At 38.8% G+C, this 12,971-nt stretch overlaps 1 protein-coding gene across 2 annotated transcripts in view; it reads left to right on the forward strand.

Moving 5' to 3' along the window:
• The window catches only part of EPHA4 (EPH receptor A4), a 140,656-nt gene that overhangs the window by 6,306 nt on the left and 121,379 nt on the right, over nt 1-12,971 (forward strand). For both annotated transcript variants that reach the window (XM_082396807.1, XM_082396806.1), the window contains exon 3: nt 1,081-1,744. In XM_082396807.1, the coding sequence (XP_082252933.1) occupies nt 1,081-1,744 (664 nt within the window). The remainder of the gene's footprint in view (nt 1-1,080; nt 1,745-12,971) is intronic.

The following is a 12,971-nucleotide window of genomic DNA, read 5'->3' on the forward strand; positions in this document are numbered from 1 at the left end:
ATACGAATTTTTTTTAAACTACGTTTTTTCTTCTAATTATATTCATGTGTTAGATACTTAAGCTGATTTATACCAGATCTATATAAAGGCATTACTGTAGATATTAATGAAGAATTGGAGGCCGCCTATCAGTCTGGTAGGAGCCCCAAATTATCTTGCTGCTTTTAGGATTATTTTAAAAGCCACAGCGAGAATGAAACTACAACGCTAGTCACAGTGAATTTTGCTGAACTCAGATTATCCCACTATGAGAATCTCTATGTTAGGAAGTAGATTGAAAGAAAACCCTACTATCCTTCTTTAATTTTCTTGGGCTTTCACTCATAAATACCACTTACTATTTTATTCTCAATATCCACAGACTATTTAGAAGCAATGCACGTGTGCATTCGTGTTTACTTTGTTTTAAAAATAAGAACAGTGTACAAACTTTTTGACTGAATACATGTTCTTGAAAAGTGTTCTACCATTATAAATGACAGTGTATTTGAGAAATCCAACCATAAAGTTTATGCTCTATCTTCCCAGGATTACCAAAACCAGAATGGTGAGATTTTCTTTACCCCTTTAAAGAGTAGTGGCATCGCCAAAAAAAAAAAAAAATAGACATTTTTTTTTAGGTATTAGAGAGCAAAGTTCTGACAGGAGCGCCACTAATTGACTGATAATTGTCTTCCTTTGGCAGACTCTGCACTTCCTGCTCTTAATTTGCAGGTCTCTGCTCAGTTGTTGAAACAATACACATCCTAGTTTTTTCATTTATGAGTAAGTTTGAACTGTTGTCACTTGAAATTGTAGCAGTTGTAGTAGGTGAATTTGAGGTTGTTAGACCACCACGAACGAGCAACTGCTGAGAACTCAAAAGCAGTCAATCCAGCAAAACCTCTGGATCTGAGGCAAAAGAGTGAAAATTAAAATACTTTCCCAATATAATATCATCTTGGTGAGGAATTAGTGCTAGGTAGCTTTCTTTCTTATTGCAACAAAAATCATCTCTGTCCTATGAGGGTAAAATAGAACTGATAAATCACTGTATGATGAAATTTTTGTAATCGATACATTTCCTTTGGATCTTTGCAGTGGGAGGAAGTGAGTATTATGGATGAAAAAAATACGCCAATCCGAACCTACCAAGTGTGCAACGTGATGGAGCCCAGCCAGAATAATTGGCTGCGAACTGATTGGATCACCCGAGAAGGGGCTCAGAGGGTGTACATTGAGATCAAGTTCACCTTGAGGGACTGCAACAGTCTTCCAGGTGTCATGGGCACTTGCAAGGAGACGTTTAACCTGTACTACTATGAATCAGACAGCGACAAGGAGCGTTTCATCCGAGAGAGCCAGTTTGCCAAAATTGACACCATCGCCGCCGACGAGAGCTTCACCCAGGTGGACATTGGCGACCGAATCATGAAGCTGAACACGGAAATCCGGGATGTAGGGCCATTGAGCAAAAAGGGGTTCTATCTGGCGTTTCAGGATGTAGGGGCCTGCATCGCCTTGGTTTCGGTCCGAGTGTTCTACAAGAAGTGTCCGCTCACCGTTCGCAATCTGGCTCAGTTTCCAGACACCATCACAGGGGCCGATACGTCTTCCTTGGTGGAAGTTCGAGGCTCCTGTGTCAACAACTCAGAAGAGAAGGATGTGCCAAAAATGTACTGCGGGGCAGATGGTGAATGGCTGGTACCCATTGGCAACTGCCTATGCCATGCCGGGCATGAAGAGCGGAATGGAGAATGCCAAGGTAAGGAGAGCCATCTTGTACTTTTCATTAGGGCTTAGTGCACATAATTGAATCAGAGATGAGACTAAATGGAGTAAAGCCAGTAATTAGCGGCCCCTGTGGGATGTGGTGGGACAGAGGGGTCTAATGAGTAAGTGCTACAGCTCCAGGTGGCAAAGCTAAGACGATTCTAATACTGACAAAATAAATGGTGCTGCTGTAATCAGCAGAAGGCCAGACACATTTGCTAACAGGCACTCAGATCTGCACCGGCTTGATGTGCCCTCTGAAATGTAAATGAACAAGCTGAAGAAAGGCCTTGATTGATCCTTACTTAAAGAGGGCCGACACATTTTCGAACCATGGTTCTCCTGTCGGTAAACATCTCTCCTCGTATGGATGTGTACATGAATGATTTAAATGTGGAATTAGGATTTGTTGTTCCAGTTTCCTCCTGCTGATTAAAATTGAGCTGTGTGAGGAAAGTCCAGTTTTTCCTGCCTTGTGGACCAGTGTAGACATGGCCCAGCGAAGTGGAGTGACAAGGTTTCAAGTGCCTTATGTTTCCACTGAGCGCCCATTGATAGGGTTTCCAAGTGAAATGAATCTTGATGAAAGACCTTGATTTCCCTGAGGATGTGATAAAGAGCTAGGAAGAGTCTTATTCGATCTGTGGTCAGAGGCAATAGTAAACTGTAATCCATTTTGATTATTGAGTTTCTGAAGAAATCCAGATTTTTTTTATCATGTTAATTACTATTTATCATATTACTAAGGTGACTTTTTTTTTTCCTCTCACCTAAAGTTCTGTGTCTGCAATTCCCTCTTCCCTTATTTCGCCTTTCTGGGGAGTTTGCAGACTTGTTTTCTCTACAGCAGCTTTGTGCTCGAGGAAGGGCTGGGAGTAATCCACATTTATATGGATTAAGGCTTAAAAAAAAGGCAGCTATTCCAAGATTTTTATTTTTGCTTGGTATTTACTTTCAGTGGTTATTAATAGTCTGCTGCTGCCAGTCTTATTATGATTACTACTAAAGCGTGTAACTCTTGGTCCCATCTCTGGAACAGATCAGATTAATCTTTTCTCAGGGTGATTGTTGAACTGTAGACTACATTGCCACATGGTTCATCTGATTTGGCGATTAAAGAGCCCGAAATAACTGACTGCCAAACAATTTGTCTGGCATTTCAACCATCTTAATGACAGGGTGGGATTAACTATGGAGCAATCCACTTGACTGATTGGAAATCAACAGTTATAACCTAAAGAAAGTTGCATGTGGAGTAGTTTGGTGTCATAGAGTTACGCATTTCTCCTTTCAGAGTTCATAAGTGTCATTCTTGATCTGCTATAGTTATTTCTAGGCATAGCTAACAATGACTGTCTTTTAATTGCATTGAAAAGTAAAACAGAATAAAGGCTGGCAACCTTTTCTGTTGACCCAGAGTCAAAAGGTAAACTTGTGAACTTGAAAATTTAAAGGTTGGAATTCAAGGTTTTTTTTGTTTTGTTTTGTTTTTACAAAGGTTGATTTCTTGCCATTTTGTTAACTCTTGACTTGGCAACTACTAGCTAAGCTGTACCAAATGGAAACCCTGAAGTAGATTCTGGTATTAACATTAGAAAATATGTGAGTGCATTGTTACTGGCACTGAAATTACAATCATCATAGCAGGAAGAGTGAAATGAATAGGGCAGTGACCTTGCATCACATTTTAGAGTAAATTATTCTGCCTTTTTTGAATTTTGTAAGACAGGACTTGCACATCTTTACATTTCAAGATTCTTATATATATTTAAAAACACACACACACACATTGTCTTCCATTTCTTGATCAAATGTTCATGCTTCTGGCATTAGTACATTTCTCTGTATCTAACGTCATTGATTTCCAATTGTCACAGAGCCCAGTAACTCATACATTGCTGCACCGTGAGACTCCTTGACATTTTTACAACCCAAATTAGAAGGAAAAGAGAAAAAGATGGAGGGGGAAGTGAATGTAAAGGCAATTGAACATGGTAGTGGTTGGCTTTATGGAAATAACCTTGGGAATCCAGTTCATCATCATGTGGTCCATGGAAAGGGTGAGACTTCATGATTTAGGTCCAGTCCATTTCTGAGCAAACTGTCCCTAACACAAGGTGAGATATTTAATGGAAGGGGAAGGTTGATTAAGCTTTTTGAGAATCTTTGTTCTCTGCACTCTTGCTACCCAGGTATTTTCTTCGCTACTTGTAAAATGATTAAATCTTTCAAGAAGACACTTTTTGCACAAAACCTTGCACTTTGCTTGTATTTAAGACTACCAGGTAAGAATCTCTGATGAATTTAGGGAGGAAGAAAAAACTTGAATGACAAGAATTCTTAAATTCCAAATTTGAGTGAGAATTTTTAGGGATAACTCAAGACTGTAAACATATTAAGAGTAATGAAAATGGTTTCCTCCATCTGTGCCATCGTTACTGGAGTATCAGGATTATCTAGGAAGAGCAGAAAGAACATCGACACAAGGAAATGTGTCTCAGTTTGGTCACTTAGCTGCAAGACCTTGAGCATGTTTCTTAAGCCCTCTGAGCCTTGGTTTGTTCCATCTATAAAATGGGTTGATAATAATTGTACTTAGCTTAGAGACTTGCTATGAGGACACAGTGATGTAAAATTGGTAAAAATCACCTTTTAGATCATAAAGCATTAATCTGATGTTAATGCTAACATTTCCTTTATCACTCAGCTCTTACCAAGGTCATAGCTGTTGAATTCTAAGGGTGTCGAGTTAAAATGGTAAAAGGAAAGTCCATCTTCCAACCACTCTTAGAAGTCAAGGACAAAGATAGGAAGCATTGCCTTTGCCCTAACAAAGAATAACATTCATTTGAAAATGATATTTGGAGAGTGTCATTTTTTTCCCCTCCCCTACAGGAAAGAGAACTTTCTTCTGAGTGAAAGAAAAGTGATTTGGAAGTGGGACAAGAAAGACCAGGGCGTAAAGGGAGCTTAAGAAAGGATATAAAGGAGAATGGGCAAGTCTTCAGAACTCTGGCAGCAGGTTCCTCCCCAATTGTCTTTTCAATGGGTCTGCTGTGGCAGGACAAATAGAAGAACAGGTGAAAGGTCACTGACTTCCTCATCCATCTTCCTTGGGGTCTGGGAGGTCAGAGTGAAGATTGATTAAGATCTTAAATGTTTGACAAAAGATCCTTGGGCAAAAATGGCCAGGGCGGGTGGGGGCCTGGGGTGTGCTGTTGTTTGCATCTAACCCTGGTCATCGGGCCGGAGTCCTCAAGGGACCTTGGGGACAGGACTACACTTCCTCTTGGAGTTCTTACCTCCAAGCAGTACATGCAAATGCAGACGGAGGTGAGGAGCCGCCTCAAAAGTGTCAAGAGCGGCGGGGTGATGGCGGGCATGCCCTCTGAAGCAGCTGCAAGTTCATTCTGCTCTGGAATACCATTTTCTGAAATGATTTGGCTCTGTTTCAGCAGGACAAAAAAGAGTGTAGCCACTCATGTGTCTTCTCCAGGAGAATGTCTGCCTGGTGTTGTCAGAAGTTTGAACTTGCCTAGTGATTGGGTGCAGCGGATAAGTAACTGTTCTAGTTAGTAGGAAAAAGGAAACAAAATCCTCCTCAGACGTGTCCCCCCTCCCCCTACACATACCCCCTCCCCCTCCAGGAGGGAATGTTCCAGATGTTTTACAGGGTTGTTTTATTACCTCGGAAATATTAAGCAGGAGGAAGAGAGGAAAAGATTCTTTATTAACTTATTTTTTTGCTTAATTAAAGAGCTGGAAAATGAAAGGGAAGTCACAGATTTACTCTTTGTGAAAGATTAATAAGCAATATTTTCAGAGAGCATGTATAAAAATAATACTAATGAAAAGAGAACATTCTTCTGGAGTCACTTAAGGCCAAATAATCGCAACTGTGACAAAATTAAGCTAGGTAGGAATTAAACCTTGCTTAAATACGTAATTTTGCTGTAAATTGTTTGGGGTCCTATATATCTAGGACCTATATTATGTATCATTACATATATGATACCTTCATATCAGCAAAAGGTATCTTATTAAAAGCTCTTTTGAGAAAGAACGATAGAGAAATGCTTTGATGGCTGTAAAATAGAAATATTTCATATTTGTGCTCTGAAAAGAGGGAGAGGGCTGTGTTTAAACAAAGATTATTACTTTGTTTTCCTAATATATTATAGAAGGACCATAGGAGAACGCAGTACTGGAAAGGAAGCGTTTAAAATATAGTTCAGAGAGATACTGTTATATCCTTTCCACTTCTGAAATTTTTCTTCTACCTTTGAATCATGTCTTTAAGAATCAATTGCTTAAGTCACATGGCTGCTTTTATCTCTGGCTTTGAAGCATGGCTGTGATCATTGAAAGACATGATTCTTTACATCTGAGAAGAGCAGGGTTTAATTATTGTCCTTTTTCTGTTATACTTTTTTATTTTCCCTTCTACGTGTGACCAGGCTTCTTTTGTGAGTGTGAATCAGGCAATGGTCTCTATTTTGGATTCACCAAAGCACCACGTAGGAATTACCTCAGTTAGGGATTTTTGAATCCGGTATTTAAGATTTGATGATTTATTTTAATCTGACTGAACTTCCTTGTACTTTTCAAAAATGAATTAAGATATAATTATTCTGTTAAGACTTGAGTCTTTAGGAGAAAGACAGATTAAATGGCTTTTCAGTTACTACAGCGTGAAACAGAGGTGGTCGTGATACATGTTTGACTTTCACATCATTGAATTTTAATACTTAGGTTTTTTGGGGGCAATTTTTTTTTTTTGCATTTAATTAATGAATTTAACATTACCAAAGAACTGTATGCTTCAAACTCTTTTACTCCCAACTTATTTCTGAGTTACCACTCTTTATGATTTGGCAGATAATGCAAATATATCTATATTCATGTATTTTAAAAAATTATAGAAATGGAATCACGTTCTTGTCATCTTGTTTTTAAGATGCTTGACTATTTGTCATGGACATCATTCCATATTAGAGAATATAACTTTTTTTCATCCTTCATAATTGATAATTAATATTCTGTAGTATGAATATATCATACTTTAATTTTTTTCCCTGTTGGTTTATAGTTAGGGTGTCTTAGTTTTTCCTGGTAATATTTTTAAACAAACACTTTAATTTGTAAATCATACATGTACATTTTTTAAAAAATTGGATTAACCTTGCTTTGTTATTTTTCTGGCTTTATCTTGGAGAAGTGAATTTAGTAAAACTTCTTGACCATGAGCATGTATGTGGAGGTCAGTCTAGGATAACCAGACAAGTAACACCACTGACAATTAAGGAACATAGTGGAGTCTCATTAAATGTTCATTGAATGAATGAATAAATAAATGCATAAGGTATTGTGGCCTGTTTCATATTAAACATTTATTTGGTGGAGTAATGTTTCATGGAGTCAACATGATATATCAGAATCTTTGCATGTGACTAATGTATTAATGAGGTCCTTTTTTGTAATTCCTACTTCAGTTGGGTCTTAACTATTTTCATCATGTTTATGAACCATCTCTATGGTCTGAATGTTCAAAAATCTCTGCAGCCCATGAGTTAACATAGTTACTAGCACAAAATGGCTAAGACCTGCCTTTGAAGTTTGAGACTTGAGTTTAGTTTCCAGGTGTGCTGCTTTACCAGGTGTGCAATCATGGTCACTAACTTAACCTCCCTAACCTCAAGTTTACCTCTGCAAATTGCTGACAATGGTATGTTATTATGTATGATACACACATCTAAGCATGCATGTACAAAGGGTTTAGCACAGTGCCCAGAATGATTAAGCACTAATGAAGTGGAAAATGTTATTGTTAATTTTATTGTTGTTCGATAGAAATATGGTGACAGTATGGGCTATTAGGTCACTGTCTGTCCAACAATGGAAACCGGTTTAGGGTTTGAAGTAGATTTTTTTGGGGGGGGGAGGTGAGGACAGTGGTGACATATGCAAAGGTAGGGGATGGTATGAAATGGCTGTTCTTATCTGCATTGATCAAATCCTCTGTTCTCCAGCCTACTGCAGTGATTCTCAAAGTGTGTTCCAGCTGGGTTCCCCAAGACCCTTTCATGTGGTCTGCAAGGTCAAAACTTTAATACTAATATGTCATTCGCCTTTTCCCTCCCCTTTTCTCATGAATGGAGTTTTCCAGAGGCTACCTGATATGTGATAGCTCATCTCATCAAACTGAATAGAGAAGCAAGTATGAGAATCCAGCTGTCCTCTGTTAAGCTAGGCGTTAACGATGTCACTCTTCTCACTAACTTTGTTTTATAAAATATAGTAATTTTTTTCATTAAAACATATTATTTGTGTTAACATGTAATGGGTTTATTATCGATACTTTTAAATAAATTCCTCTCAGTTTCAATTTCTAATGGTAAATATTGTTAGCTTTAACCCACATAAACAAAAGCACTTTGGCATCCTCAGTTTTTTTAAGAGTGTGTAAAAGGGTCATGAGACCAAAAAGTTTGAGAACCGCTGCACTGGTCCATCAGCTTTTTGTTTTTCTGGCAGGTACAGAGAGTGTACTGTCTTCTGTAGACACTTTAAAGTAAAATAAGAAAGCTCTGGAAACTTTCAGAATCTGGGAGATTTAGGTAGCTTAGAAGAATGACATTTATTCAACCCTTTAGATGTTTCTGTAAAATTAGGCAGTAATTTGTAGCCCTTAGCTTTTTAAAAACGGTTTATCTGTGTCCAATAACATGCCTCAGTACTCTCTTAAGTTTTACTGTGCTTGTGAGAAGGCATGATTAAAGAAGGCCTCAGCTGGCCCCTGGCCCCTGAGAGACTGTATCTTTTTCACTTAAGGCCTAAAACCTTTCTCACTGTGTCCCCTTCCAGCTGGTACCCCTGAGCTGCTTTTGGGGGAGGAGAGCAGGTGAGGTCACTGGGTCCCATGATCTGGAGAGTAATTAATCATCCCATGACTAAATGGACATTTTATGAATATTCAGAGTCTATTTGGGCTTCTGGGGAAACAATCGGGTTGGTACCGCTGACAACTCCCTTTGGAGACACGGAGCGTTTTCTGCGTGAATGCGGGTCGTCAGCTGTCCGCCTAGGGTTGCTTTTGCAGGCCGCAGATTCCTCATTTGCATATTCTGTATGCGCCCTCATGCAAAACAGCACACCCATTTCCCCCTTTCACAAAGGCTAGAGGGCTTCCTTTGGAAGCTCCAGCCAAAATCTCCTTCTGTTGATGCAGAACCCAATGATTTAGACACCATGCAAATTAATTCGGTTTTGATTTGAATGCTTCCAGAGATTGGGGGTGTAGGCGGAGAGTGGGGTATTTGCACAGGGCCCTTTTTGTACACAACTCCACACCCTCCCCGCTCCCCCCGACCCAGTGTGGCTGGTTGTCACTCCCCGGGGCCCCTTGCCCCTTACAAAACAACCCACGGTCCCGTTGCTCATTTTATTGTGACCTTTGGAAAGGAACCTAGTCTTGGTGAATCCCTTGGCTTGTCTGTTTAGTGACAGTTTCAGCTGGAATCTTGCTGTTCTTTCTGAGGAGGGAGGAGATGGCACTATTCGGATTATGCTAGGAATGTTTAGAAGTGGTCCAACAAAGGGCTTAAAAAATTGTCAAGTAAAAGATAAAACTCTTGGAGAAAGATTTGTTAAGATCTCAGGAAATTCCAAAAATAGGCTTTAGGTCACTAGTGGGCTGGAACCTATTCACTCATTCAGCAAATAGATACTGAAAGCGTATAATGTACAAATCACCATCGGTATTTTCATTGTGTTAGTGTCCTTCATCTATGAATGGACACAACCATCTTCATGCCTAGAATCATGATTAAAATCTCTTATTTTCACTTATGTCCCAGATAAATATCTTTCAAAGGCGTAGTGACTCTAATTCTGTTCCTTATTCTTATATGTATATTCGCTTCGGGTTGAATATTGCCTTTTGAATTCCTGTCTTCCCATCCCACCCAGTGTCTCCAAATTTACTTAACCTTTGCTTTATTCCTTTAGAATGGTAATGCGAGCACACTTATATGTAACCCGACAGACTTCACTTTCTGCTTGAGAACAGCACTGTCTTCAGAAGGCCGTGATCATATGTAGTCTATAAACTAGAAGAAGAGGACTGGGCATGAAGTGTTTTTGAAGTTCAATTAGTTTTGAGTTCGAACTGATTCACAGGGCAGAATAGCCAGACTTTGCAGTGTAATTAGGTGGAAGGACTGGGTCAGCTAAAACAACATCTAAATGTAGAAGCGCTTTGGTGTAGCTCCACGTGGCCTGACAAAATTTGGTGATGCTGTTCAAAGTCCATTTGGGATGGATTATTGGGCTTAAAGAACAGCAGAAGGCTCTGTACTTGGTATATTCTCTCGTGTCATTAGTGGATGAGAAAATTCAGCTGCTTATCTGGCTCTTATTTCTAAGAATGGATTTAAACAGACCCACACTTCTCAAAGGTGATCTTACTAACCTTTTCTTAATAAGTCACAGATCTCCAATTGCTCAAAATCCTGAAAATACCATTTGAAGTTAAGTCGATTGATAATTATCATTTCCCCTACGTGTACAGATATTTTCCACAGCAGTACAAAGCTATGGTACAGTTTCTTAATTACCCAGATAATCCTGTTTGCTTGTATTTTTAAACTATGAAGTGCTGGGTAATTATTCAATTCTTAATAGAAGGCAAATGGCAATGTAAACAATAATTAGGATGTTAGGCAGACTAATACGCTTCAGAGCAAATTGGATTTTTTTCATACTGTTCAGCATGAAGTCCCATAAAGCTAACAATTTAGAAGCAAGGCAAAAAAAGGTTCCATTTGGTTCATATTTTGTGGCCTTATCTCTTCATGGCTTGTTTCTGTGAATAGCAGTTTGCCCCAGTGAAGCTGGCTGCGCCCAAGCCAACTGTTTCCTCCGTAACAATCGCTTCCCTGCTGTTTGACATTTGGCGATGTTCTCCCAGGCCTCCAGATTGGTCCTTTGTCTGCTGCAGATCCGAGGGGTCAGAGGTTAACAGAATACTGATTTCCTCTCATAATACCATGGCAGGTAAATATGGGCCAAACTCATGATTAGTTAAGACGCAGCTCAGTAAGGAGTGCTTTTCTCATGGGCTTTTGTCCTTAAAAACTTCCCTGATTTGAGACGCTGAGTTTCCCAGCTCTTGCCTTCCACAGCGGCTTCTTCGTTACCAGAGCTGCTGCCTCTTTTATATAGCTTTTTCTGTTAATAACCATTCACAACTAACACTATATCCCCAGAAATACATGACCTGAAAACTGAGCAAATCATCACGTTTGATGAATTAATTTTACCAACTTAACAATACTTTGCAATCTTTACACACTTAATTATGTCTTGTAGTCTTATCTGTACTGTGTGTTTCATGGATGAAATAATAAACTGATAACAAAGGCGGTAGACAAAGATCCTTAATAGTGGCGCTCTTACCCACCCTCCATTTTTTTTTTTTTTTTTTCAGTCTAGCCTTCATGGTGTGTTGCCAATTAGAGGTATAATTAAACAAACAATTTTATTCCCATTTTCACCATTTATAGAGATGTCCAAGCATTCATCAATATGCTATTAATTTTAATTGAATGTAAATTTAAATTTACATTAATTAATATCAGTTTAATTATATCAGTGTTAATTTTTCTCCTAAGGATTAATGTAAGCTACTCAATAGGTTATATCTTAATTGTTCATGTTGGACTCACAGGCCGTAGAAGTTTAAAGTATCTTTCAAACTTTCTGTTACTATCAATTAATTAATGCAAAGGCCACCTTTGTGTATATCGCTATCCCATTTCTATTTGGCCATCCTCCTTCACATTGCACTGTGACCTTGATGCTTAGATTCATTTGTTTTCAGTTTTAAGTGTTTGAAAAAGACATCTCCACTTTGAAAAACAGTTTCCTTTTGAAGTGTCCAGCTTGGCACTGACTGAAGCAGCCCCCAGGCCAATTAGCATGTTAAAAGAATGGGTCAATACCTTTCTGCTGCCTCCACCCTCCTTGCTCTCTTCTGAGGGGGGAGAGTTTTGAAGAACCCTAGAGGCTCTTGACAGATGTGCCAGGAGACTTCAAGAGGATTGTCGATTGCCCTGAGTAGGGAACATTGATGGTTTGATCTAGTGCCCAGACAGCTTCTCTGCTGGCCATTTGAAAATGGATGCAGGAGGCATTGACAGCTTAAGGAAAGCTCTAGCAGTTCATGTAATTATGGAGAGGATTAGAAGAAAAGTGTTGGGAGAAATAAGAGATCAATACAGGGGCACTAGTTGACTTGAACTCACCTTTAGCTGTTAAACACTACATTTTGTAACATTTAGCCTATGCACATGGAAGACTATTTTATAGGTTGGTTTTTTTAAGGGTTGTGTAAACCCATGCATAAGAAAAAAAACATAAGCAGCCACTGATTTTTGAGAGCGGACTTGTAGGTAATTAACACTGTAACACTTCTAGTACTTAAGATGCAAAGGTGCTAATTAACTAATGGGAGAAATTGAGATTTCATTACTCTGGTCTCTAACGAGGTGCCTGCAAAGATGTGCAGCTGAAAGTAATATTTGAACATTCAGGTTTCTTTTAAAGCGTTTGCTTTAGGAACTGCCTCTCTGTTTATCCTAGAGTTTTCAATTAGCACTAATGCAGGGCTACAGTAAAACAATATAAAAGCGTGGTAATTTTGCATCAAGGAACTCCTGTTGATGGAAAAATGAGAACGTTGTCTTTGCATGATTAAAAAGAAAAGCTTTTAAAAAGTTTGAAACTCACCACCTGAGGGGCCCAAATGGTCTTGCTTTAGGAAGTTGTCCTCCACAGGACAAAAAAATGGCTACTGTACTGAGCTAAACAAAGCCCAGTACATACTTTTTTCTAAACTTCAGGAAGGATTCTGGGATCCTCATTTACAAAATGTTGTTGCTATAACTATTTCAGTAATTTTTAAATGGGTACTTGATAAGGCAAGAATTTTGCACTATGATTTCAGCAATTGTACTGAACCATTATCGGATCTTTCCTTTTCTTCTAGAGGAACAAAGGCATTTACTGAAGAGAAGTAATGTCTGACCTTATAAAAATCACAACTATTATTGCAACTTTAAAAAATAGATATACTAAAAAGAACCCCTACCCCCCTCAAAAGGATCGTTGACTTCTACTACAGATAATGATTGAAAAACAGAAACCTATTGAGTTTTCCC

This window comes from Balaenoptera borealis, assembly GCF_965194805.1.
Source record: "Balaenoptera borealis genome assembly, chromosome: 6".
Taxonomy (NCBI): domain Eukaryota; kingdom Metazoa; phylum Chordata; class Mammalia; order Artiodactyla; family Balaenopteridae; genus Balaenoptera; species Balaenoptera borealis.